General features: G+C 41.5%; 1 protein-coding gene across 1 annotated transcript in view; it reads left to right on the forward strand.

Annotated features, from left to right (window-relative positions):
* Positions 1-26574, forward strand: part of PLBD1 (phospholipase B domain containing 1) — a 52724-nt gene that overhangs the window by 2178 nt on the left and 23972 nt on the right. Inside the window, exons 2-4 of the mRNA XM_019452045.2 lie at positions 10155-10374; positions 21085-21168; positions 22305-22443. Of these exons, the coding sequence (XP_019307590.1) occupies positions 10155-10374; positions 21085-21168; positions 22305-22443 (443 nt within the window). The remainder of the gene's footprint in view (positions 1-10154; positions 10375-21084; positions 21169-22304; positions 22444-26574) is intronic.

Here is a 26574-nt window from a genome sequence, read left to right on the forward strand (position 1 = left end):
ACTAGGTCTCCAAATAATCAGCTGACACCAGGCCAGTTTGGTCAGGAGTCAAGGCAAAGAGCTCGGAAGTTTCTGCGGCCAGTGATCCTGACAGCACTGTGCCTGGCAATCCGGAAAAGACTTCTTACCACGGTCTTGTGGAACAGCTGGTGATGCCCACACTGATTACTTAGAACAGACATGATCTGTTTCCTTTGTTCCACCCATAGTAACCTGCTTTCCGGTGCAACTTTTCTGCTCTGTTTTACCCTTCTGCTAGACTGACAGCCTTTGCTACCTCTTGCTTGTCATGTTTTCTCTGAAGTGCCCTGCTCGGTACTCTGAATTTGATGAGTACCCAACAAACACTGAAGGGATTGCACTTTCATCTCCCTGGGATGATTTTGATAGCTACCAGTGTGCACCTATTAATCCAAAAACATCCTTAATTTTTATTTATTTTTTTTAATTTTTTTTTTAACGTTTATTTATTTTTGAGACAGAGAGAGACAGAGCATGAACGGGGGAGGGTCAGAGAGAGGGAGACACAGAATCTGAAGTAGGCTCCAGGCTCTGAGCCATCAGCACAGAGCCCGACGCGGGGCTCGAACCCACGGACAGTGAGATCGTGACCTGAGCCGAAGTCGGACGCTTAGCCGACTGAGCCACCCAGGCGCCCCATCCTTAATTTTTAAAGCTTACTTGGTAGCTTCATTCCTACAGAAACATTGGCAAACAATTGCACATTCATCCTTGCCTGTCTTTCAAACTGTTATACACTTTAGCCATTTAATAGCATTGCCTTTATCCTTCCAGATTGAAAAGCCCCATATTTGTTTTTAGGAATGTCTTACATAATTTTTCTAAGTGGTGTGTATAGTGAGGTCACATCACTAGGGAAAGAGATGAGTTGGTTGCCGAGAACTTTTAAGTTGGCATGTGCTTTGGTAAAACTGGTTCCAAATCTGGCCCCTGGACTTGCAGGGCTAGATTCTGGAAATGCATTCTCTCCCGAGCTCTAGAGCTGATCAGATACAAAGAAGCTGATTCACCCTGGTATGCGCCAGAGTCTCTTCACCAAAATACCAATAATTAAGTTTGAGCAGATTGCCCCAGCCACTTTCTTATAATGAAATTACACCAGATAATATCAGGGCTTCTCAGGCTGAAGGCCTGATTGATTTGCTCCCCAGTAAGACTGAGGCTTCCGTTGGCCTAGACAACGCTTGCCTGGCACAGCTGGCCCTTGACTCTGGGACACTGCCTCTTCCACACTTCCATGACTCACCGGTGCCCACCGGAGACCATCATTGCCTCTCTAGATAGGCTAATACCTTTATGTGTTGTGGGGGATTTGCCGTCTTGGGAGCTGTTCAGTCTCCTTCAGGTGCCTTGGTAGATCTTTGGTTGAGGCTATTCTCAGTTGATCCTTTAACTCTGAGGCCCTTCTTATTTCCAAATTCACTTGAGGTAGTTGTTCCATGTGTTCATTCTTTCTGTGGCAGTTCATTTTTGGAAGTGTAATATGAGAGAGGTAGCATGGAATTCTAGAAGCAGAAACCATGGAGCCAGACTGCCTGTGTTTCAGTCCTGGCTCCCATACTTACTGTGTGACCTTCAGCCAGTTATCTACTATCTCTATACCTCAGTTTCCTCTTCTGTAACGTGGGTATTGTAGTGTCTGTGTCATAAGGTGGTTGTGGGAGACAGCGCCCCGAACGGTGGGGGATGTATAACCGAGTGACCATTACTATTGGCTGTTGGCGTTTCCCTTCTCTGGAAAGTCATCATGGCTCTTTTGATAAGACAACCAGGATTGCAGATGATAGTCTACGTGCTGTGAAGTAACAACTTGTTATAAAAGCAGGGTTTTTTCCTTAATCATGGTCCAACGTTTCAGGGATTTGGAGTACACACCAGCATGTTAAGCAGGTGCTGCAGAAAAGTGAGCAGTGCCCTAGGTCTCTTTCCTGGGTTATAACTGATGGATTGAAATCACCTTGATTTCTCTAAATGCAATTTTTTTAATGTTTTTTAACGTTTATTTATTTTTGAGACAGAGAGAGACAGAGCATGAACGGGGGAGGGTCAGAGAGAGGGAGACACAGAATCCGAAACAGGCTCCAGGCTCTGAGCCGTCAGCACAGAGCCCGACGCGGGGCTCGAACCCACGGACCGCGAGATCATGACCCGAGCCGAAGTCGGCCGCCCAACCAACTGAGCCACCCAGGCGCCCCTCTAAATGCAATTTTATTCATCATGATTTAATCCTGAATCAAGAATTTCCCAACTCTTTTTGGTCTTTCTGAGCCTCACTAAATCTTCCTACAGCTCATCCCCATTGTCGTGGGGTTTCAGACTCCAAAGAAGTCAGTGTTCTTGGTAAACTTGAATATTGTCTTGTGCTCTCCCTCTATCAGTTTGTTTATAAAAATGTGTACAAGATAAGTTCCAGAACAACTTCTGGGGAAAGTGCCCATTCGCCTTTATTATTAAAATTAGTTTCCTGGTCCTTCTGGAAATGTGAATCTGACAGCAAAGATCAAAATCTTTCTCCAGAAGAAAATGTAAGAGGATCCTCCTTCAAGTCTTTAAATCAAGGTAGAATATTTTTTAAAAACTTTTCATAATAAGTAAGCTATGAATCATGTAAACTCCAGCTTGGAACCATGTCTGACGTACAAAACAGAAATTTTTGTTTTCACACTTTTTTACGTATCATTTTTACTTTTGTCACCTGTTATCTTTTAGGGTTTTTTGGGGGGTGGAGGAAAGATTCTAAATTATAAAGCATTAACTATTAAGATAGCAAAAGAGGTAGCAGCACCAAAAATGGAATGAATCTCAAAGGATTTATTTTGTTCAATTTTTTAAGTTTTTAAAATGCATTTGTGCTTCATCTTTAAAAAAAAAAAAAAAATGGAGTGAGTTCCAGTTGCTCCTACAACTTATATTTCACAATCACTTGAAGACTGAACTTTACCTAGCCTCCTGGGGTGCCTGGATGGCTCAGTTCGTTAAACACCCAACTCGTGATTTTGGCTCTGGTCATGACCTCACAATTTGTGAGGTCGACCCCACATCAGGCTCTGTGCTGACAGTGTGGAGCCTGCTTGGGAGTCTCTCTCTCTCTCTCTCTCTCTCTGCCCCTCCACTGCTCTCTCTCTCTCAAAATAAATGGATAAAAATTTTTTTAAAAGATGTAGTTAGAAAATTTATTACTGTTATTATGTTGATTCTTTGTACTACTGCAAAACAGGAACTTAATGCAGTAAAAGATGAAACTAAGAGAGGTAGTGAAATTATGAGGAAACTTTCATCTAAAACTTGAAATTCATCCGCGCAAACAGCAGGTATCACGTTACAGTCTTCCAGGGGGAAATTGTGAAAGTCTCTTGATTCAGGGCTTGCTCCGAAATGTGTCAGTTAGCCTTGCAAATGCAGGGACAATCCCAGCACATGAGGTAGTGGCGAATTGTTGCAACCAGCATTTGCAAACCTAAGATACCAAAATTCGAATTCACCATTAGAATTAATATACAGACAATACCAGCCTGTCCCCTTCCCAGCTAGGGTGAAAGTGTGACCTTCCCAGCTGGTGTGAAAGTTCGGGATGTAGGCAGTCACATAATCAATAGAACACTTTGATAGGCCCGATGGAGTCAATGAATGAAGTAACAGACGCCACCTCTGATACTCAAGGAGCTTGTAATTCAAGTTTGTGAACCAAATTCACCCAAATGCATGTAAACTAAAGAGTGTTCTAGATGAGGAGTGAGCTAAGAGTGCAGAATCAGAAAGGGGCCAAGTGGATAAGACTTTTAGCAAGAATTTTGATTTAAACTAGCAGTGAGGAATAGGTACGTTCCAAGGGAATGAAGGAAAGGGATCATTCCATATCCAGGCAAATGTCTCGGCATTTTTCTACATTAGCGTTTTGTTTCTTCGACTCTATTTTTTTAAACGTTTATTCACTTTTTTTGAGAGAGAGAGACATAGAGCTTGAGTGAGGGAGGGGCAGAGACAGAGTTCTGGAGACACAGAATCCGAAGCAGGCTCCAGGCTCTGAGCTGTCAGCACAGAGTCCAACGCGGGGCTTGAACTCAGGAACCAGGAGATCACGACCTGAGCCTGAGTGGGACGCTTAACTGACTGGGCCACCCAGGCACCCCTGACACTATTTTTTAAAAGAAATGTCCCTCTCTACTTACCTAATATATTGGGCACGTTATGCATTGCACCTCACACCTTCTCACTGCCCTTTATTCGAGCTTCTGAAGCTGTAAGGTAAGGCACATTACCCTAGCCACGCTGTAGGGATTCCTTGCTTTCTACCTCAGAGCTTCTCTGGCGTGGTAACCACCTAGCACTGGAGCATCTGCAAACCGGGGAAGAGGGATTCAACACCCCACAGGGCAGCCTTTGCCCAAAGCAGGATGGAGCAGGTGGATAAATGCTCCTCCTTCCATCCCTGGGATGGGGTCATCAGGGTTTTATCTACACCGCTGTTCGGGCCATCTCAAATCGCACCTTCGAATTAGCTTTTCCCTCCTTCCTGGCCTCACTTTCCCCATTCCCCATCCCCATTCCCAGGGAGCACTTTCCCAAAATAGTCCTCCATCCAGCAAGAGTCCCAGGCTCTGATTTCCGCTGGGAGTGAGAGCTGAAACACTTACAATTTTGCTGCCTGGAGGTCGTTCGTTCATGAATCAGTTATTTTCTTAGTGATTCTGATGAAGAGCCGAATCAAATCTAAAATCCAGATAGCAGTTTACTGAGCCCTTCCCGAGAAGGGAAGTGGGGAAGTATACTGCCAAGGTATGCCAAGAGATACTGAGAGATCATGGTCAGTGGACGTAAAGGAGAAAAACACTTTAAGGACCAGAGTCAACACTACTTAGCAAAACTCAATCTGAATAGCTTTAAGTTGCAACCTTAATTTTTAAACTATTTTCTCTTACCTATTTTGTATCCTTCCTCCCCTTTCTTCCTCCTTTTCTCTTCCTAACTTACTGAATATATTAGGTACAATTTCATTGCTCTGGGTTGAAAACCACTTACTTTGTCCTGAATGAAGTGCTCCGGAAATTAGGTTCCAAATATGGGAGAGGGCGACTTAAGCCACTTATGACTATTTTACAAATGCCAAGACAGTGTTAGGATTTTTTTTTTCCAGCCGAAAACAACTCATAGAAAATGTTAGAATACACAAGTCAATAAATTTAATGTGAGCGTTTGGGTTTTGATGTGCAGAGTAATATAAAAATGAGGTGACCTCTTCCATTTTTATCTTATAGAAGAAATATGCTTTGTTTTTATAAAGTAACGCTCCCAGATATTTATCAAATGCGTTGGCTTTGAAGACGTTGCTGTTAAAAAGTTTTAAATCTCATTTCCCTGTTAAGAACTCTAGGGAATATATCAACAAGTGGCACTTGCCCCTTGGGTGTCTGAACTATCCCCAAACCCCTTCCCTGAGCTTGAAGACATAATGACTTGCTTTGACTAACTTCTGTGAATGGCCTAATAAACTTCACTTTCATTTTAAGAACACATGCAATTAAACTAGACTCACTCAGAAACAGTATTTTGCCAGGTGCAGCGCTCCCAGGGTATACATTGGTCAGCAGGACCACTCTGTCTTCACAGAGTTGGTATAAAGCTAGTTTGGGATTAAAAGTATAGTTTTCTACCTGTTTGCTATTGCTTATCCTTTTCACAACATCTGCCTCCCAACATGGAGATGTATAAAAAAAAAAAATAGAGGAGCGCCTGGTGGCTCGGTCATTTGGGCGTCCACATTTTGGTGTTAGCTCCCGTCATGATCTCAAAGTTCATGAGTTCCAGCCCCGCGTCGGGGTCTGTGCTGGCAGTATGGAGTGTGTTTGGGCTTCTCTCTCTCTCTCTGTCTCTCTCTGCCCCTCCTGCTCTCTCTCTCTCTCTCTCTCCCTCTCTCAAAATAAATAAATAAATTTAAAATAAAATAAAAATTTTAAAAATTAAAAAAAATAGAAAAGTGCAATAGCTTAAACTACTAACAGATTTAATTGGGGCACCTGGGTGTCTCAGTCCATTGACTGTCTGACTCTTGATTTTGGCTCAGGTCATGATCCCAGGGTCGTGGTATCGAGCCCCACACTTGGCGTGGAGCCTGCTTAAGATTCTCCCTCCTTCTCCCTCCCCCTCTCCCCACCTCTCTCTCCAAAAAAATAAATAAAATAAAATAAAAACTATTAAAGGATTTAAGAACATCAGAAAGTAGCACAGTGCCAGGAAAACCAGAAAGAGTTGATGCAAGGAGAAAACCTTGAGGCAGGGAATACCTCATTTGGTGGGGGGAGTGTAAAACTTAGATGCTGGCTAGATTCTCAAGGTACGTGCTAAATCAGTCAGTGTGTTAGCAGGAAAATTTTTATCACCGAATTCTCTTAAGGGAAAAGGTTTCTTTCGAGCATGGAGGCGCACTAGTGTCAAAAACAAGCACAGATTTGCAGAAGTTCATTATTTGTGGTCAGGAAGTTACGGAGTGCCGGCAACAGTGAACACACAGCCCTTGAGTGCTTGGGAGAGGGAGCAAGCCAAGTTTATGTCCAGAGGGGCTGCTGGAATGGAAGGTGAAGTTGGGGAAGGCCACGGCCGGTGTTCAGGGAGAAATGCTGAGGTTTCAGAGAAAGGGAACAAACCTAAAAGCATGCCACGGGGGTGGAACAGAAAGGGAAGAGCCTGGCGAGGCTTGCTCACCTTGCTTCTTCCCTTTACACTTTCTGTTTCTGTCTCTGCCCCTGATGCAGCAGTTGTGAGGGGGGTGGGGGGGGGAGCTGCTTTTATATAGTCAGCCTGCTTTCTTCACTTTCCTACAAGACTCACTGGAGGTGAGGGTAGAAGAGAAGGTGTGAGGAAAGCTAGGGAAAGACTGAGGCCAAGGCACTGTGATCCAGAATCAATCTGGAAAACATATTTATTGCATTTGGTAGCAAAAGAAGAGAAGTTGCTATGGATGCTACCCACAACTGTCAAATTGCAGCCAATCGGCTTCATTAACAAGTAGACTCTTATTTGTCACCCAGAGTTTAACTAAGTACTGTGAATCTACCTATGCTTAGTAATGTCATTATTTTCACTTGGCCAAATTTTTTTTTTCATTTGAGAGAGAGAGAGAGTACACACGGTGGAGAGGGACAGAGGGGGAGAGAGAGAGAGAAAGAGAAAGAGAGAGAATGAGAATCTTAAGCAGGTTCCACGCTCAGCTCAGAGCCAGACACGGGGCTCAATCCCACAACCCTGGGATCATGATCTGGACACGAATCAAGGGTCAGACGCTCAACTGACTGAACCACCCAGGTGCCCCAACCACTTAGCCATTTTTAAAGAAAGGCCATCAGGGGCACCTAGGTGGCTCAGCCAGTTGAGTGTCTGACTCTTGATTTCAGGTCAGGTCATGATCTTACAGTTCATGAGTTTGAGCCCCAAGCAGGCTCTGCACTAACAGCACAGAGCTTGCTTGGGATTCCCTCTGCCTCTCTCAATCTCTCTCTCTCTCTCTCTCTCACCCCCTCTCAAATAAATAAGAAAGAAAGAAAGAAAGAAAGAAAGAAAGAAAGAAAGAAAGAAAGAAAAGAAAGAAAGTCCACCATTATGGTCATGACTTTGCTCAGAAGTAAAATGACTTTCCTGCTAAGAATCATTCTTCAAGGGTCATTATTAGCATTAGCTTCTAAGCCTGACCAAGTCCCAGCCAATCACCCAGCCCCCTTGGAACAAGGTGCTTTGATACTCTAGTTTTAAGATTATATTTTTAGCACTCATTTGATAGACAATCTTTGCATCAATACAATAAATCAATAAATAAAATGTTGAGTCCATTTTTAATGTTGACAACAAAAAAACGTTTATAAACATTGAATCTGAACTTTCTAGTATCTTAACCACTAAAAACACAGTATGTCCAAAACTAAATTCATATTCCCTCCCTCCCCATCTGCTCCCTTTCTGAGTCAATGATACAACATCCATCCACTGGGTCTCAGTCTGGAACCCGAGAGTCATTCCGGCTTCTTCCTACCTCTTTGAAGACCTGAATATGAAGTTGGTCTTTCACCTGAGCGGCTGTGCCATAGTTTCTTAGGCCAAGAAACAAATGCATCACGTACCATTTCCTTTCTACATTTCTTTTCTCTTTTTCCTTTTCTTCCTCCGTCTCCTTTCCTTTCACAAATACTTACTGAGTATCTGCCATAGGCTAAGCAATATACTAGTGCTGAGTCTTTGGCCTCGAGGAGTTCATAGGCTAGAAGCAGCTGAAGACATGTGAGTTACAGTGCAATGTGATAGGCCCAAAGAAGATGCACCTACGAGCAAGTTACATTGAGCTTGTAGGGCAAGCGAGCCTCCATGAAGTGGGTGCTACTTCCTACATCTTAAGTAGCAATTTTGAGATTGCTGTGTGGTTAACAAGGCAGAAACTCTCTGGTAGAGGAAACAGCATATGCAAAGTGAGAGGTGTTGGACCAGCTAATGGCAGGTTGGACAGTGGTATACAATGGCTTCCAGATCACCAAGTGCGTGGGGTAGTGGATGAAGATGCATAGGTAGGCAGAAACCAGATCATGAAGGCCAAGAGTATAAGCTGAAGAACTTTATTTATAGGAAATGGAAGTCACTGAAGATTTTTGGTAGGCAAGTAAACAAATCAGGTTTGCATTTTAGGAAAGTCACTCTGGCAGAGTATGAAGAACGAATTACAGGTCAGAGGGACCTTCAAAAAGGCCTTTTTTATGGTTAAGGCTAGTTGTGATACCTGAAGTAACATGCTGCAGAGGAAGAGACTGGAGGAAGAGATACTTAGGAGGCTTTGATTCAACATGAGTTTGCAGAAGAGAGAGGAGGCCTGGATGGGCTTGGGTCTCAGGTGGAAAGATCACAGAGATAGGAAGCAGAAGGTGGAGGATGGGTGAGAGAGAATATGAATTCTGTTTTGGATATTTGGAATTTCTTTCGTTTATGGAATCATCCAGCTAATGTTATCAAGTGTGCGTTGGGTGTACAAGATAAAGAAAAACCCAGGGGGAGAATGAGGGTAAAAGCAGGCAGAGGAGGAGGAGACTCAGGAGATTCATGCTGTCCCAGATGCAGGGGAGGAAAGAGTTTTAAGAATAAGTGGTCACCAGCGTCAAAGGCTTTCGGCAGTTCACGCGACATTAAGATTCAAGGATATCGTCGGTGACCCCAACCAGAGCAGTGTCGGTAGCATGATGCGGATGAATACCAGTCTGCAGCAGGCGGAAGGGAGGAAGTTGAGGAAGTGGTGTGTGAGCATGTGCCTCTTTCTAAGAGGTGAGGTCTGGAAATGGGCCAGTCATATTCGTAGCTCTCTCACCACACTTGGCATAGCCCCTGACCCAGCACGCCCTAGAATATATTTGGAATAATTTCACGAAGGGAATGAGAGATTCTGGCGATGGCCAGATCTGGTCCCAGGCTCCAAAGAGACCTTTTGTGATTGGTTTTCCCTTAGGCATGAGACAATGGAGCATGTCAGTCCACTTCAGTGGGAGGAGCCATGGCAGGAAGAGAGCTTTAGGGTACAGGAGCAGGAAGACACAGGATGGAACCAAGTTCCCCAAAAAAGTGAGAGGGGTCAATCCATAGCATGGGTAGATGGATGGAGGTGAACCAGTAGGGGGAGATGGCTACAGGACGTGACAGGATAAATTCACAAAAATATCAAGAACTCGAGAGGCTCACAAGCAATAGTTTATATTATTTCCCGCAAAATAGGAATCTAATGTCAGGTGTGAAGAATTAAGCAAAAGAGAGACAATAAGGAGCCTGAGAATATGGATGCTTTGATACAACGGCTGAGGGGATCAAAGGAGCCCTGGCCCTGGCCTTGCCCAGAATCCCATCTCTAAGGGTGAAACATTGAGACCCACCTCTGCGATGCTCTAATTACTTCCCCCCACCTTTGACCTAGTTCTCCATGTTCTGAGCTCATCCCCCTTCATCAGGCTCTGGTTTTTCCCCCACTTGTAACAAGGGCAAACTACAGTGGCATTTGTCCCGATTCTAATACAATGGGATTCCTTAAAAGCAACTATGTTGGAATTGTTGGTTACCTGGGAAAAAGTGTATCGGCAAATCAGTTAAATGGCATCCTGTTATTTCTTTTCTTCCAGGAGTCCACTATGCAACTGTGTACTGGATGCCTGCTGAAAAGACAGTACAAGTCAAAAACGTACTGGACAGGAATGGGGACGCCTATGGCTTTTACAATGACTCTGTGAAAACCACAGGCTGGGGCGTCCTGGAAATCAGAGCGGGGTATGGTTCTCAGGCCCTGAGCAATGAGATCATCATGTTTGTGGCTGGCTTTTTGGAGGGTTACCTCACTGCCCCGTAAGTACTCCGGTCATGGTGAAGAACTACCAGGCAACTTCTGTCCCTTTCTTTGTCCACCAATGCTTCTTGTCTTCCTAACATTGAACATTAGAACTGGAAATTAGCTGAGGTCCTCCTCAGTGGATAAAAGCATGATCAGAATTACATTTACACCAGTAATCAGGACCTTCCTAGAAGGAACAAAGCCCCCATTGTGGCATTCTTCAATTCTCATGGTACTTAAAATCTTTCCTTTTCATGAAACTGTTTTGTTTATTTTTTTAATGTTTATTTTTTGAGAGAGAGAGAAAGAGCATGTGCACCAGTGGGGGAGGGGCAGCAAGGGGGGGAGAGGGGATCTGAGGCAGGCTCCATGTTGACAGCAGAAAGCCTGATGTAGGGCTTGAACTCACGAACCAAGATCATGACCTAAGGACCGTGAGATCGTGACCTGAGTCAGAGTTGGATGCTTAACCGACTGAGCCACCCAGGAGCCCCTCGTGAAACTACTTAAAACAGAGCTAAGCCGTTTTATCCCACTAGTCATTTATTGTCTGGCAGAAGGAAAATGATAGGCAGAGTGACCGAGAAGCACAAAACATGGAAGATTTAATTTAAAATATAAGAGCATTTTTTAATGGTCTTAAAACAATAATTTCAAGTGGGCAAAGATTTTAAATTGAAATTCTGATGTCTAATATAAATATCCCTTCCAGTTCTATTGTTACTTAATTCTCTCGTCTTTCCCTTGTCTTGTGAAAATAACAAGGATGTAGTTCATAATAATGCAATCAGGGCACATCCCTTTCAGAGATAAGCTCTTTAAGGAAAAGAAGGTCACAGCTCATTTAATCAAGCCTCATCCTTCCTTTGGTATAAAAAGTGTCTTGACGATTTGGCTTTCTCTGTGACCTAGACCATTGAGGACAGTTTAACGAAACCCTATTTTGCCCCGTTACCGCCTGAGTAAGGCACGTTAGTAAGTTCAGTGCCAATCTCACCTGATTCTAAGTACTGGAGATTATGTCAAACGTTGAATAACTAGTTACTGTGCTCTGGTCGCTCTTTTTTAATGAACTAGAAATCCCTTTTTTTCTTTGTTACCAAATTTTTGTTACTCTACCATACGAATTCCCTTAACGGTATATTACTCAGAGATGTATAAAACTTTATAGATTAAAACCTGTTTAAAACTGTGTATAAAAGTGTGTGTGTGTGTGTGTGTGTGTGTATGTATAACTTTTCATCCTTCTCTCCAAATCTATAATTATTGTGTATCCACTCGTTCTGATTGCATTGTTTAAACTGGGTCGCAAGTTTGGAGAAATAATTTGGGCTGAAGTTGTGTGACTATAAATACATTAGGTTAGGGGTACCTGGGTGACTCAGTCGGTTAAGCTTCTGACTCTTGATTTCAGCTTAGATCATGATCTTGCGGTGAGTGAGGTCAAGGCCTGCATCTGGCTCCCTGCTGATTCTTTCTCTCCCTCTCTCTCTGCCCCTCCTGCACTTGCACATGATCTCACGCTCTCTCTCTCAAAAATAAATAAACTTTAAAAAATAATAAATAAATAAATAAATAAATAAATAAATAAATACATTGAGTTAAGTCATGTGGGGTAGACATCATGGGCTTTTAGGAGAAGCTGTGATTTGAGGGAGCAGCTCTATCTAATCTGAGGCTGTTGTAGGCATAAGCAGGTGTTCCATAGGTCCGGGTATCACAGCAGCAGCTCAGGGAGTTTGACAGAAGGCTTCTGACACAGGAGGAACATCAGATACTCTTATGTCTCAGGAAACATAAGTATTAACATCTCACTTCTTGGGGTGGGGGTATGACTTTATCATTTTACGCTTATTTCTAATATAAAGCATTGACCTATTCTTGGTGCCTTTCCTTTATCCATTGATGAAGAAAATCCATAGGATATGGGTTCATATCCATTCTATTTAGTAACTTTTTAAATATTTCTGTATTAGAGTAAAAATTACTGAAATTTTATTTTGTAAAAGAAAAACACTTAGCTACTATTCAGTAACTGGTTTTTGTTTACTGTCTTTTTGCCACATCCTTTCAAAAAAAAATTCAATATGTGTAAGCGAGTCTTTTAAGATTAAAGCAAACAACTTCCTGCATTTTGTGACCCATTTTGAGGATCTGGCAAGTGAGTCTTCCTTCCCCTCAGACCACTAGCAGCAGCCTGTGCCTGAATGATCAGGAGTGAGGGAGAGGTGGGTCTACTAATCTCAGTAAATACTGGATTGTGAAGGAAAAGTTGGGAGACTCTCCTTGGGAGCGTTTCTGCTGCAGAGAACAACTGGAATGAGTGCTTTAATCATAAATACTATAACACTCCAAGAAAAAGGCCCCTCATGGGCCAAAGCAGTCAAAGAAGGCCTTGTGGAATGAGTGAGTTGTGGGTCTGGGGTTTGATATATGAGAATATTTGGCCTGTCCAAGAAGAGGAAGAAAATCATTCTAGGCAGAAAGAAACAGAACCAAGTACTGAGAAAAGGCAATGCATCTGAAATGAGTAAATTGCATTTACAAATGAATGAGGAGTAGAGGAGTAGCCTGCCCATTCCATGGTGCCGTCCTTTATTTCGATGGTAGAATGCTCAGAGGTTTCTCAAATTTGAAAGACGACCTCTCTGTTATCTCTGTTTTGTATTCATTACTGAGAATTCAAGGATGTCACCTGCTCAGGGATGGACTTCCCATACGTGTAGTACCAAGAGTCTGAGAGGACCTCTGCCCTGCAGGGACTTTGCTAGAACAGAAGACGTTGGCGAGCAGGAAGACGCATGACAAGGAACCGAAGGGGTTGGATGGAAGAGAGAAGTCAGGAATGTGTATATTTGAAGAAGGAGGAGAAAGAAAAAGAGGAAGAGGAGGAGGAGAGGACACAAAGGAAAAAAGGAAGGGAGCGACGGAGGGAGGAAGGAGAACAGAAGCAAAAAGAGGAGAAGGAAGAATTATAACCAAAGCTATCTTTTGAGAGGCTGTCATTCTAATCGCAATCTTGAAAGGTCAAATAAAGAGGGGAATTTCTGCACCGTCCACAGTAAACTGTCCTCCCCAGTCCCGACTGAGAGGCAGGGTGGCTCCCTCAGAGCAGAGGTATTCGCATTCTCTGAAGCAAAGCAGGGAGCTTAAAATGTCAACCATCCGGAAGCTGTGATTGTAGTCACAAACCAATAGCGGAGGAGGAATACAAGTCACAGGCTAGGGTTTGGTTTGTGTGTTTGTTTTCAGCTACACATGGGCAACTGTCTGAGGAGCAATAGCATCTTCATACACAAACAGCATTTTATCCACCTAAAACCTATACCCCTGGGGACTGTTACTTGGGGAGTGTTTGAGTAACAAACGTACTTGAAGGTATGATTCCACTTACTGAGTCACAGCCTTGGAGCAAGAGCATCTGAGCCTAGGTGGGAAGGTGAGTATATGCCGAAGGCGGAAGGAGAGAGTCGCCTGTTTTTGTTTTCCTCTCAGCTTGCAAAGTAGCTCAGGCAGCTGCCGGAAGCAATGGGAAGTTTACGGCTGCCATGTTTTTCCCATATCACCACATTTCTTTATTTCCTTAGTGTTTACTTATTTTTGAGAGAGACAGAGTGGGAGCCGGGGAGAGGTAGAGAGAGAGGGAGACACGGAATCCGAAGCAGGCTCCAGGCTCTGAGCTGTCAGCCCAGAGCATGATGCGGGGCTCGAACTCATGAACCATGAGATCATGACCTGAGCCGAAGTCGGACGCTCAACCGACTGAGTCATCCAGGCGCCCCTCCGACATCACCGCATTTAAAATGGAGTGATGTTCCTTGTATTCTCCAGAACCTTGGGGGAAGAAGCATATGTGAAGTGGGGTATTGTGGAATCGACAATTCAGATATTCAGATAAAGTGCTCGCTTTAACCACCTCAGAGGAAATAGTTTGCTCTTTCAACCTATGACATACTTGGGAGGCCAAACGAAAACATACAAAGAAATAGCCTCAAATCCTCCATCATTTCATTTGAAGTGTTCAATAATGTGTTGCTTCCTTGAACTCTTACAACGCTCTCCCGATAACAGTTGGGACCCGGGGCCAGCCCTTTGTGCTGTATCAGAAAGCTCCAGGCCATCTAACATGCTGCCGCTGCACAGTTATCCCAGGTACAGTGGTAGCAGCAGGTACACCTGCACCAGAGCTTGGAGGCAGCACTAGATATTTCCAGGGGCTTCTCTCACCGTCTTGCCCTTCCTCACGCCCTCCCACCCCGACCCATCTCCTGAGGAGGCAGTCCCTGCGGGATATTGCCATTAGCCTGCAAACCTTCATTCCAGGTGGGGCCCTGAGCTATCCCATGCTGCTCCTTCGGCCTGTTACACACCCCTTTCCAGTAACTCTTAGCACTGTGTTTTCTGAGAACCAGATGCTGCCTGTCACATCTCCACTGATTGAAATATTACTCAACCCCCTCAAGCAAGACCCATCCCCCGTGCTATCTTCCCAAGGCATTTTCTGATTCCATTCCCAGTGGACTGAGCTCTGTCTCTCCCCTCCACTGTCTCTTAGTATTTTAGGGGCGGGTCCCCAGACACCTGGCACAGTACTTCTGCCCCCAGCAGTTACTTAATTACATGCTGATTGGGTTTGATTGAATCCGATGTTGTTCCAGTTCCTTAGAGATGAACGAGAAGTGGGAGGTACATATTTCCATGTAATGCAGTGTCTAGCAGCCATAGCCAAATGGAGTTTCTTCCTTGTTTTTTAACTTAAAGGGGTGGCTCCCTAATCAGAGTATCTCTTGTCTCCTTGATGATGTAAAAGCTGATGAATAGCCCCAGATTGTTTTTAATAAAATGAGTCATGAAACCTTTCTGGAAAGAAGGATGATGAGGGTGTGGGTACCAGGTCCGCTCTAGTCTTTAATAAAGTGGCTTATATCGTGTGTGGCCGAGGCAGCTGCTGAAATATCTCCTCGGGAATTACCTAATTTGAGTAAGCCAATTCAATGCAACCAACACTTGTTGCATGGCCTTGTGCCAGGCTCTTGGGATGGGGAAAGAGGAGGGAGTGAGTTCGCTCCTGAGCACATCCTTCCAAGAGAATCCCTTTTAAGTTAAGATGTTCACACAACAGTTGCTAAAACTGTGATGGAAAGGGGTTCTAGCAAGATTATGGCACACATAGAGAAAGTCATCAAAGGTGGGTCCTTTTTTGTTTCTGGCCAACTACCAAGAAAAATCTCCTCCCTATCCCCCCAACTCGCTCCTTTGACGTTAGAAATGAAATATGCTTCCCACTCAAGCCTGGAAGCAAAGCAAAGTGAGACACGGTCCCACCCTCAAAAATATCAAAGGGTCCCTCAACTAGTACTGATCTGGAATTGAACATGAACCACAAAGTGCTGCTTCTGATGATAATGATGGCAACAACTGGCCTTTATATAGCATTTAAAATGTGTGCCAGACATCGTTCCAAGCATTTTACCTATGGTGAATTACTTCACCCGCAACACTGTGATGTACACACTCCTGTTCCCATATTATTGACATGAAAACTTGAGCACAGAGAAGTTAAGTAACGAGCTGAAAGTCACAAAGCTAGTGGGCAGAGACCAGGTTGTCCAGCTACAGAGTTTGAGCGCACACATCCACGGACATAGGCGAATGGATTAATTGCTATGGAAAACACCAAAGGATCTCAGACCCAGAAAATTAAAGCAAGTAGAAAAGAGAAGACAGCACCGACAAGTGCTAAATGATACTGTATTAACATAACGCAGAGAGATTCAGTAGCGTGGGAGTACGTACGTGTGTCTTCCCGATTCTTACGTGTGCACCTCAGAGACGTAAAGTTAAGCAAAGTCTCAGCCCACTTGGGAGGACACTTACTGACTTGACACACCACAGGGCTGAGCTTAACGTAACACATCCATGAGGCAGATGCTAGCGTTGGCTCTGCTTGATGACAATTTGGAGGCACGGAGAGATTGGGACGCTTGCTTACGGTCATACAACCTAGAAGTAGTTGAAGTCAGCCTTTGAACTCAGAATTCAAAGGCTCTACCCTTAACTGCTGTACGAGGTTACTCCATCACACAAAAGTGCAAGATCCAAGACCCAGGGATCAGGGAAGAGCCTCAACCTGAGGGAACTGCAAGTGGTCTGGATTCCTCTGAGCTCCTGGATGCTGCGGGATCCGTTGAGGCCACTTCTGACCCCCAGGTGGACATTTCTCTTCCTCTGCTCTGAATGTCAGACTCAAAATATCTAGTCCCCCCACTCCCAACAGAAAAGAGAAACGTTCAAGGATTCCAGACAAGTTACCCTCCTGTACTTGCATCTGTCCTGTCTACTGTTATGTGGACATCGTCCGCAAGTACCCCCAAGTCAAGATCAAGGTTCCTCGGTTTCAAAGTTTCTCAGCCTGGGCACTATTGACATTTGGGGTTGAATAATTATTTGTTGTGGGGGCTGTCCTGTGCATTATAGGACCTCTACCCACCAGAGGCCGGGAGCACTTTCTCCCCCGCCACCTAGGGTGACAACCAAAAATGTCTGCAAACATTGCCAAATGCCCCATGGAAGGAAAAAAATCACTCCTGTTGAGAAACCTGGCTCCATTCTGAAATAGACTGAAAAATTGAGAGGATTTAGCACTCTGGATGGAGCTAGGCAGGGTACAGTGATGAAGGTTTTGGATAAAAAGTATGAATTATTTGCTTCTTTACCTGAGTGGGCATTGTAGATCCCACAAATTATTTTTTCCAAAATAGAATTTTATTTTCATATAAATCATTTTAATTTTAAGAACCTGTTCCTCTTAAAAACAAACAAACAACAACAACAACAAAACCTTCCTCCTCATGGCAGAAAAAGTTACTGTAGCCATTTCTGTACAGAGAAAAAAAATTATTATTTAAACTGAATCAATTCAGAATGGTTCACTCCCCTCCAAACACTTTATCTCAGAATGGATTGGTATTACTGAAGCATCTTGGAGGGAGGGAAGGTGTTTGATCAGCGGTTGTCCTGTAGGCTTCTAACGCAGAAAACATTTGACTGCTCCCAGGGCTCACTAAAGTATGCAGGGCTCATGAGCCCTGACGGCCCAGGCAGCCATCTCCACTTCCCCACGTAGTCCTGGGGTGGGAAACCGTGGAGTTATTGCCTTCCCACACAACTAAATCAAGTCATCCAACTGACAGGGGATTTATGTATTCCATTCACCTGCCCTGTGAGCCCATGCACAGGATCCCTTCCTTGTCATCCACACACCTGTCTAGCTTTACCGCTGTTCTCTCCCTCGGTTTTACAGGTGGCGGATAGAGAAAAGTGACGAGCTTGATAATATAAATGTGGCAGCATAAATAAATACGTGAACAAAAGTTAAATGCGATAATTCAGTTTTTAAATTTACAAATAATTTGAAGGAAAAGCTCTCGTGAAGTGAATTTATTGAACTCAGGGTTAGATTTCAAAGGATTTTAATGTTGTTTGCCTAACTGGCAATAAAACGATTTTCATTTTAGCAGTTCCAGTTCTGGAGATTACTAAATAAGGGGTATCTAAAGTTCCAACGTACGGGGAGCTGAATTTCTGTTCCTGTAAATCTGAGTCACCTCCTGTATCAAATAAAAACCAGAACTGAGACCTGAGATAAACTTGCAGTCCAGAGAGTGCAAGAGGTTCACAATTTACCCACTTTGCTCCAAACTTGTAGCAAAAGGTAGATACGATATATAGAAAGAAAGCATTATAGTAATATAGTGGGCCCCAAAACAAGATTAAACATATTTTGAGGCAGAAATGGAGCAGAAAACAAAGTGATGAAGTGTGGATCTGCTGGGCCTTTGGCATGAAATGGCCAGAGACCATCATCCCTGCTGATGCGTGAAGGCCTCAGTGCTTCAGTGAGCTGAGTCAGGGCCGAACCGAAGCAAGCTTGCTGCTTTTGACTGTATAAAATGAAGAGGCCACAGAATAACTTGTGCTGATATGCATGCTAGGCTTCAGATTATAAGAAACCATGAGCTTGGGATCGGGTGGGGGTGGGGGGGGACAAGAACCAAATCATTCACGTGCTGGTTCAATTACAGATACATCTGCAATATTCCATAGGGAAAAAAGTCCCCAAATTCACAATCAGAGAAATAAAATCTGAAATCAGAAATTAGTATTGAGGAGTTTACATAAAACATTTCCCAAGGGTAAGATAAAGGGTAAAAACGCTGAGAGAGCTGTTGTCAGAACAGTTTGATTAAGAAACTCCAACATAAGTCTGTTAGGAGTCCCAGAAAAAGAGACTGGAAGAAATCACAGATAAGCAATAATTGACACGGTAATAGTGGAGAATTCATCAAAATTTAAAAAGACCTAAGTCCTTAGTTGGAAAACACTACAATGTAGTGGGTGAAACTACAGAAAATTGGGGCTAAATAATCTTACAAGCTATTAGAAAGAAAACACATTGACTACAAAGGACTCTCAGCTAAACTGACAGCATATTTCTCATCAGCAACAATAAAATGAAAGGTGATATGAAAATAATATCTTAAAACTACTACAGGAAAATAACTTAGCTTAAATTTTAAAACCATTTAAATCACCCAAGAGCAAGGGCAAAATTAGGATATTTTCAAATCTATAAATTAAAATGTTTGATCATCCACAAACTTCTATGAAACTAAATAAGATCCATGTTAACAAGAATAGCGGGAGGGAAAGTTTGGGATATAAGGAGCAATAGTTAATATAAGAAAAACGATGTTAATAAAATTTCATTGTAAAAGTTAAAAAACTTTCATAGAAAATTTTTTATTAAAAGGGTAAAACTAAATCTTTGAACATAAACATGATGGGGTGTCAATGGGCAGCTAAAACTTGTTAACATATGAATCATGTTCAGAGGAGGAGAAAAATAGAAAATTCATTTAGGCTTCATAAGAAAATTCATAGTGATGAATGTTTCTAAAAATTTGAGTGATCATAAAAGAAGAGAAATACATTTCACGGCTTTTAAATTAGCAGAAGTAAAAAGAAGGATAGTAAAAATGGTATATAAACGAGGAAAATGTAAAAAGGAGGTCAAAGAAAGAAATGGCGAATGGAAAACAGAAAAGATTGTAGAAATACATCCACGCATATTCTATCACAGTGAATGTAAGGGGATTATTTTCACCAATTAACTGGGGAGATGTTGTTTAAGGGTGCAAACTTGTAACTAGTAGATAAATAAGTCCTGGAGATCTACTGCACAACATAGTGATTATAGTCAACAATACTGTATCATAAATGTCAAAGTTGTTACAAGACAAACTTAATTGTTCTCACCACAAAAGAAGAAGGAATTTTGTGATGTGAAAGAAGCGTTAACTAATGCTACAGTGGTAATCATATTGCAATAAGCGAATGGATCAAATGAGCACATTGTACACCTTAAACTTACACAATGCTGTATGTTAATTATATCAATTAAAAATGTTAACAGCATATGAGACACATTTAAGTTTTTAAAGTTTTATTTATTTTTATTTTTTAAATTAAGTTTTAACATAAAGAATCCCAAAGAGCCAATATTTGTGGAGGCGAGGGGGATGAAAATTAAAACAATGAGAAGCCGTGTAAACCCTACCTAAATTGCTGAAAATTTAGAAGTCTGACCACACCAAGTGTGGGTGAGACTGCAGAGCAAGGCAAAGTCTAATCTGTAGCTAATGGGAATATAAATGGGTACAGTCACCATGGAGAACAACTTGGCAATATATAGTAACTATAAATATCGAGAATATTCACCCCGGCAATCCTACTTTCATATGTGCTATATATATTCTAGAAGAACATGCAAATATGTAAGGAAAGACATTACAACAGTGTTTGAAGTTGCATTATGATAGCGAAAAGTTGAAAACTGGTTGCATACATGAACTCTTATATAGTCAGACCGTGAATGCTATCAGCAGATGAAAATAATAAATTTAAACTGCAGAAGATAATGCATTTCTTCCAAAATGTGTTGACGGGCACCTGGGTGGCTTAGTCAGTTAAGAGTCTGACTTTGGCTCAGGTCATGATCTCGCAGTTTGTGGGTTTGAGCCCTGCATCAGGCTCTGTGCTGACAGCTCGGAGCCTGGAGCCTGCTTCAGATTCTGTGTCTCCCTCTCTCTGCCCCTTCCCCACTCATTCTCTCTCTCTCAAATAAAACCTGTAAGAAATGTGTTGACAGAATTGTTACAGTATAGTATGAAATTAACTATAAGTACCACTGTATACTATTTGTTGTTAAATCTATAGTTAGTGATGGTACAGAAACATTCATGATAGAAATAAATCACCAATTCAAGATTGGAGTTACCTCTGTGAAGAAACGTGTGGAATTAGTGTCAGAGAACTGTATACAGGGGTTTCAACTCTATTTAATGTCTATTTCTGTTTAAAACTATATGCCAAACATGGCAAAATACAATGATTTTAATAAAATTGGGTAGAGATACTTGGGGGTTGATTTTATTATATATGCTTTTCTGTATATTTCTCAATTTTAAATTGTGTGTTCATTTTATTATATATGCTTTTCTATATATTTCTTAATTTTAAATTGTGTGCTTGATTTTTAAAAAGATGGGGAAGGTTTGCAATAAGGGACCTTCTAGTTAGTCAAAAATTTGTGTAATTTACTGTGATGGACTACTCTAAGGAGAAAAATAGAAATGCAACCATTTTTTTTTCTGTTGTTTCAGACACATGTATGACCACTTCGTTAACCTCTACCCACAGCTGATTAAGAAACCTTCCATCGTGGATAAAGTGCAAGATTTTATAGAGTATGTATAATAGCTTTCCTCTTGTTCTTCACACTACAGGGCCTGAATCTGTCATTGCAAACAGCAGTTTTTCCTTCACCAGTGTCCTTTTCTGGCTCTTAGGCAGGACTCCAGAGCTGGTCTTGTAGTAAGGTATAGCACTTTTTGGTGATGACATGAAAACTGGTTGTCCTCTGCAGCATGCCCACACAGCATGTCCTCTAACTTGGGCTCATTCAAAGGTCACGTTGAATATCATTATCAGCTGCCGGCACAGCTGGAGGAAGCCACCATGAGAGTAAGGAAGGCAAAGTTAAATGCGTGGACTGCCTCCACCTAAGGGCCCCACTCCTTTAGGGATCACCGATCCTCCTCCCTAAGGTGCTTCGGTTTCATGGGCCTGGTGACTAATCCTAGCTGAGGTACCAGCTGTTATCTAGTCCTAATTCACAACATAACTCTGAAAACATTTCCATTTTGATAAAGTTTTGATAAAGCTTTCTGAAGCTAACAATTCTCAATATTCAGATTTCTTTTCTATTTGTTTTATACGTGGGATTTGTTCTATGTTTGTGGCTGTGATTAACTTGGGGACAAAAGGACTCTGGTTTGACCCTCCAAATCATACACTAAGCAACCCCTTCATCAAATCTAATGTCCTGCAGAGCATCATTAAAAATTATTGGACTAGATCCCATGAAGCAATGACCTTGTATTCTAAGATTGATATAGAGAGGCGCTGGGTGGCTCGGTCAGTTAAGCATCCGACTTTGGCTCAGGTCATGATCTTGAAGTTGGTGGGTTTGAGCCCCACGTTGGGCTCTATGCTGACAGCTCAGAGCCTGGAGCCTGCTTCAGATTCTGTGTCTCCCTCTCTCTGTGCCCTTCCCCTGCTCATTTCTCTCTCTTTCAAAAATGAATAAACGTTAGAAAAAAAAGTATTTAAGATTGATGTAGAGATAGCCTGAACAAATCAGAAAAGCTTTCGGTATACAAAGTTATGTCAAATCAATAAGTGATTGGAATGTTGTAAGGTCCAGAATTTAAATTACACTAGCATAACTATCTGAATATATAATCTGTAAATGCCTGGGTTGAATTTAGCTTTGGATGAGCAACCATGAAGATCCCTAGTGCAAATCTAATTTCTCTTGCAGGAAGCAAGATCAGTGGACCCGGAAAAACATCAAATATTACAAGGATGACCCATTTTGGAGACATACAGGCTATGTTGTGACACAGATGGATGGATTGTATGTAGGAGCCATGAAGAGGGCTACATTAGAAAAGACAAAGGTAAGATTTTTAAAAAGCTACTCAGAATTTATACGGTATGGCAAGAATATTGAGAATTATCTTTAAAATAACAATCTTGAGGGGCGCCTGGGTGGCTCAGTCGGTTAAGCGTCCGACTTCGGCTCAGGTCACGATCTCACTGTCTGTGAGTTCGAGCCCCGCATCGGACTCTGTGCTGACAGCTCAGAGCCTGGAGCCTGTTTCAGATTCTGTGTCTCCCTCTCTCTCTGACCCTCCCCCATTCATGCTCTGTCTCTCTCTGTCGCAAAAATAAATAAACGTTAAAAAAAATTTTTTTTTAAAATAACAATCTTGCACTGGGTGTTGTATGGAAACCAATTTGACAATAAATTTCATATATTAAAACTAAATAAATAAATAAATAAATAAAATAACAATCTAACTTAGAAGCAGATCAAATTAGTACTAGCACATTAATTTCTTGTACACAGACGCTATCTTGTTATATTGCTAGCACCTGACTCAGTGTCTGCCATAAAATTCAAGCTTAACACACAATCTCTTTATCTCTTAATTTCTTTCATAATCCTGTGCTCTGGAGTAGGGTAAAGAATATACTGAATGAATGTTCTGGCTGTTTAACCTAATACAGCTGCTACTTTCGTTGATATAATTTTTAAGGCAAAATGTCTAAATGTACAAATTCTATGCTTCCCACCCTCTACAACACACACACACACACACACACACACACGCACACGCACACATAATAATATCTTGAAAAGCTTTATTGAATAATCGAAGATTCAAAGGTACACTTAATATATTCCCAAAAACTATGAAGATTTTGTTTCCTGGGGGTAATACACACACAGACACACACACACACATGCACACACTCAACTGGGCATATGTATACACACTGGAAAAAATATACAAAATATAGTTCACAGAAACGTGATGCAAAAAATTGTTAATCATATAAACCAAGCCTTACTCATGACTTTAGAAATGCAAATTAAAACCATAACTGAGACATACTTTCTCACTTATCAATTTGGCAAAAGTTCTAAAATGTGAATGTATACTCTGTTGGCAAGGCTAAAGGTAAAAAATACTGGTAGGAATTCTCAAAATATTGGTAGGAATACAAAATGGTATATTCTCTATGGAGAGAAAAGTAGGCACTCAGTACCCAAATCATATGCTCATTTACCCTTTGATCCAGCAATGCCACTTCTAGGATTATCACAAAAGTTCAGTATGGCATATGGGCCAGCCTTGTCATTGCAGATTATTTGTAAGAGCAAAAGACCAAAGACAGCCAAATACATAGAAGACTGGCTGTGTAAATGACATAGCTGTAAACAGGAATGAGGGAGATCTCCAAATACTGCTACAGGGTGATGTTCGGGATCTGTTATTCTGTTATGAAGTATAAAAAAGTGGGGTGCCTGGGTGGCTCAGTTGGTTAAGCATCTGACTTCGGCTCAGGTCATCATCTTGCGATTCATGGGTTTGAGCCCCACGTCGGGCTCTGTGCTGATAACTCACAGCCTGAAGCCTGCTTTGGATTCTGTGTCTCCTTCTCTCTCTGCCCCTTCCCTGCTCACATACTGTCTCTCTCTCTCTTTCTCAAAAATAAATAAACATTAAAAAATAATAAAAATATTAAATAAATAAAAAAGTAAGGTGAAGACCAGTGTAAATTATTTGCTACTTTTTACATAAGATACAGAAATAAGATAGATGATGATAGAGAGATGGATAGATTTGCTTAATTTTCCAAGAACAAACAACAATGAAACAATAAACCCAAAACTAAAAAAAAAAAAAATTACCTATAAAAAAAAGAAGAAAAGAAAGTGAAAGGGACAGGAATGAAAGGTACATTTCTCTGAATGTATCTTTAAACATTTGACTTTAGAACCATGTGAATGCTGTTCATAACTATAAAACAAAATTTAATAACATAGAAGAAAAACAGTCCCCAAAATCTTAAAATGAATGGACATGAATATGTCTAACTATATGTCAAGTTGATAGCGTAACCATGCAGAAAGCAGTTATTTCCAGTGACCTGAACACAGTTACTAGGGTACATCCTTAATGGGATAGATCCTAAGGACAAGAAGAACCACCAAAACCAAAATAAACCTTAAACTGTATCCAGTAATGTCACTTTGGCAATAATATTGATGTTGTCATTTTGAAATTTGATAGAGTTAGATATAGTAACTAACTATAAAGCAAATATATTTATAAAACAAATAACTATGTTGACTATCAAGATTTTCAACATAAGAAAAATCAGTGAAGTCAAGACCTTGTAGTTTTTATATTAATTTTTTTTAACGTTTATTTATTTTTGAGACAGAGAGAGACAGAGCATGAATGGGGGAGGGTCAGAGAGAGGGAGACACAGAATCTGAAACAGGCTCCAGGCTCTGAGCTGTCAGCACAGAGCCCGACGCGGGGCTTGAACTCACGGACCGCGAGATCATGACCTGAGCCGAAGTCGGACACTCAACCGACTGAGCCACCCAGGCGCCCCAAGACCTTGTAGTTTTTAAAGTTGTATAGGTAGGAAATCATTACTTTTAGCTTCCTTAAAAAAAAACGCATAGTTTCTTGCTTTGCCCCTTGAAAAGGCTTAGAAATAGTGAGAATAGCATTGACCCCGTAGCACTGAGCATCATCCCCTAGGAGACTATGACTTAGGGCAAACAACAGCATCTCAAACAAAGCAAAAAAGCACTAGCTGTGAAGAAAAATATAAATTCAGCTAATTAAAATAAACTTCTTTTCATCAGAACACACTATATAGAAAGGGAAAAGATAAGCTACAAACCAAGGGAAAACATTTGAAATACATTTAACCAGCAAAGGATTTGTATCTGAAATACACAAAGAACAAATAAATTTTTAAAAAGAAAATACCCAATTGAAAAATGGGCAGTGGGCAAAATTATCAGCAGGAATTTCACAGAAAAGGAAACCAAAATGACCCATAAGCATGTGGAGAAATGCTTAATTTCAAAGAAATATATATTAAAACCTCAATGACATCCTATTACACACCAGAAGTGGGGAATCTTAACCACTACTGGATTGAGTAAATTGTCCCAACTGCTTTGGAAAAGAATTGGATGTTACTCAAGACATTTAAAGATGATACATATTCTACAACCTGGCAAATCCAGAGATTAACGACATTCTTGCCCATGGGGGGCGGGGGGGGGGGGGTCCCCGTACATAAAAGTTCACAGTACCATTATTTTGCTACAAACTGGAAATATCCCAAATGTTCATAAGTATATCACGATACTATATACCCTTATATGAATGAAAATGAATGAACTGTTTCCACACTACCAACATTGATACATGTCAAAAAAAAATAATGTTGAGCAGAAGAATGCACACAATATGATTCTATTTGTACAAACTCAAAAGCAAGCAAATTTAAAAATAACCTGTCTATGGATGTGTACATAGATGATAAAGTAACAGAAAAGAGGGTAATGAGCCAGAGTGCTTACTACTGATAAATAAGGAAGGAGAGAGATGAGATTGGAGGTTTCTGAGGCACAGCTAATGTTCTATTGCCCAAACTGTGAGATGGGTTCATTAGTGGTCTTTTTCATTATTTCTTCTTAAATTGTGCATATGATCTTTATCCTTTCATAAGTATGATATCATTCTTAAAAATAAAGGCAAAAAATTAAAGGCAAATTAAAAACTGGAAAATAATATTTGCAATTCATATCAAACAATGAACAAATCTCCCTAATATTTAAAGAACTCCTAAAAGTTGATAAGAAAAAGAATAAGAAAAATAAATAAGGCATATGAACAGGTCACACACACAAACAAAATTCAAACGTTTTTTAACATGCTCTGCCTCACTCACTCGTAACAAAAGAATTGCTAAGGGGCATCTGGGTGGCTCAGTCCGTTGAGCATCCAACCCTGGATTTAGGCTCAGGTCAGGATCTCGCATTTCGTGGGTTCAAACCGTGCATTGGGCTCTGTGTTGACGGCTCAGAGCCTGCTTCGGATTTTCTCTCCCTCTCTCTCTGCCCTTACCCCACTCCTCAAAGTAAATAAATAGGCTTTAAAAAAAAAAAAAAAAAGAATGAGGTACTGTTTTTCACCTATCAAATTGAA

This window comes from Panthera pardus, unplaced genomic scaffold, assembly GCF_024362965.1.
Source record: "Panthera pardus isolate Hobbes unplaced genomic scaffold, ASM2436296v1 HiC_scaffold_6, whole genome shotgun sequence".
Taxonomy (NCBI): domain Eukaryota; kingdom Metazoa; phylum Chordata; class Mammalia; order Carnivora; family Felidae; genus Panthera; species Panthera pardus.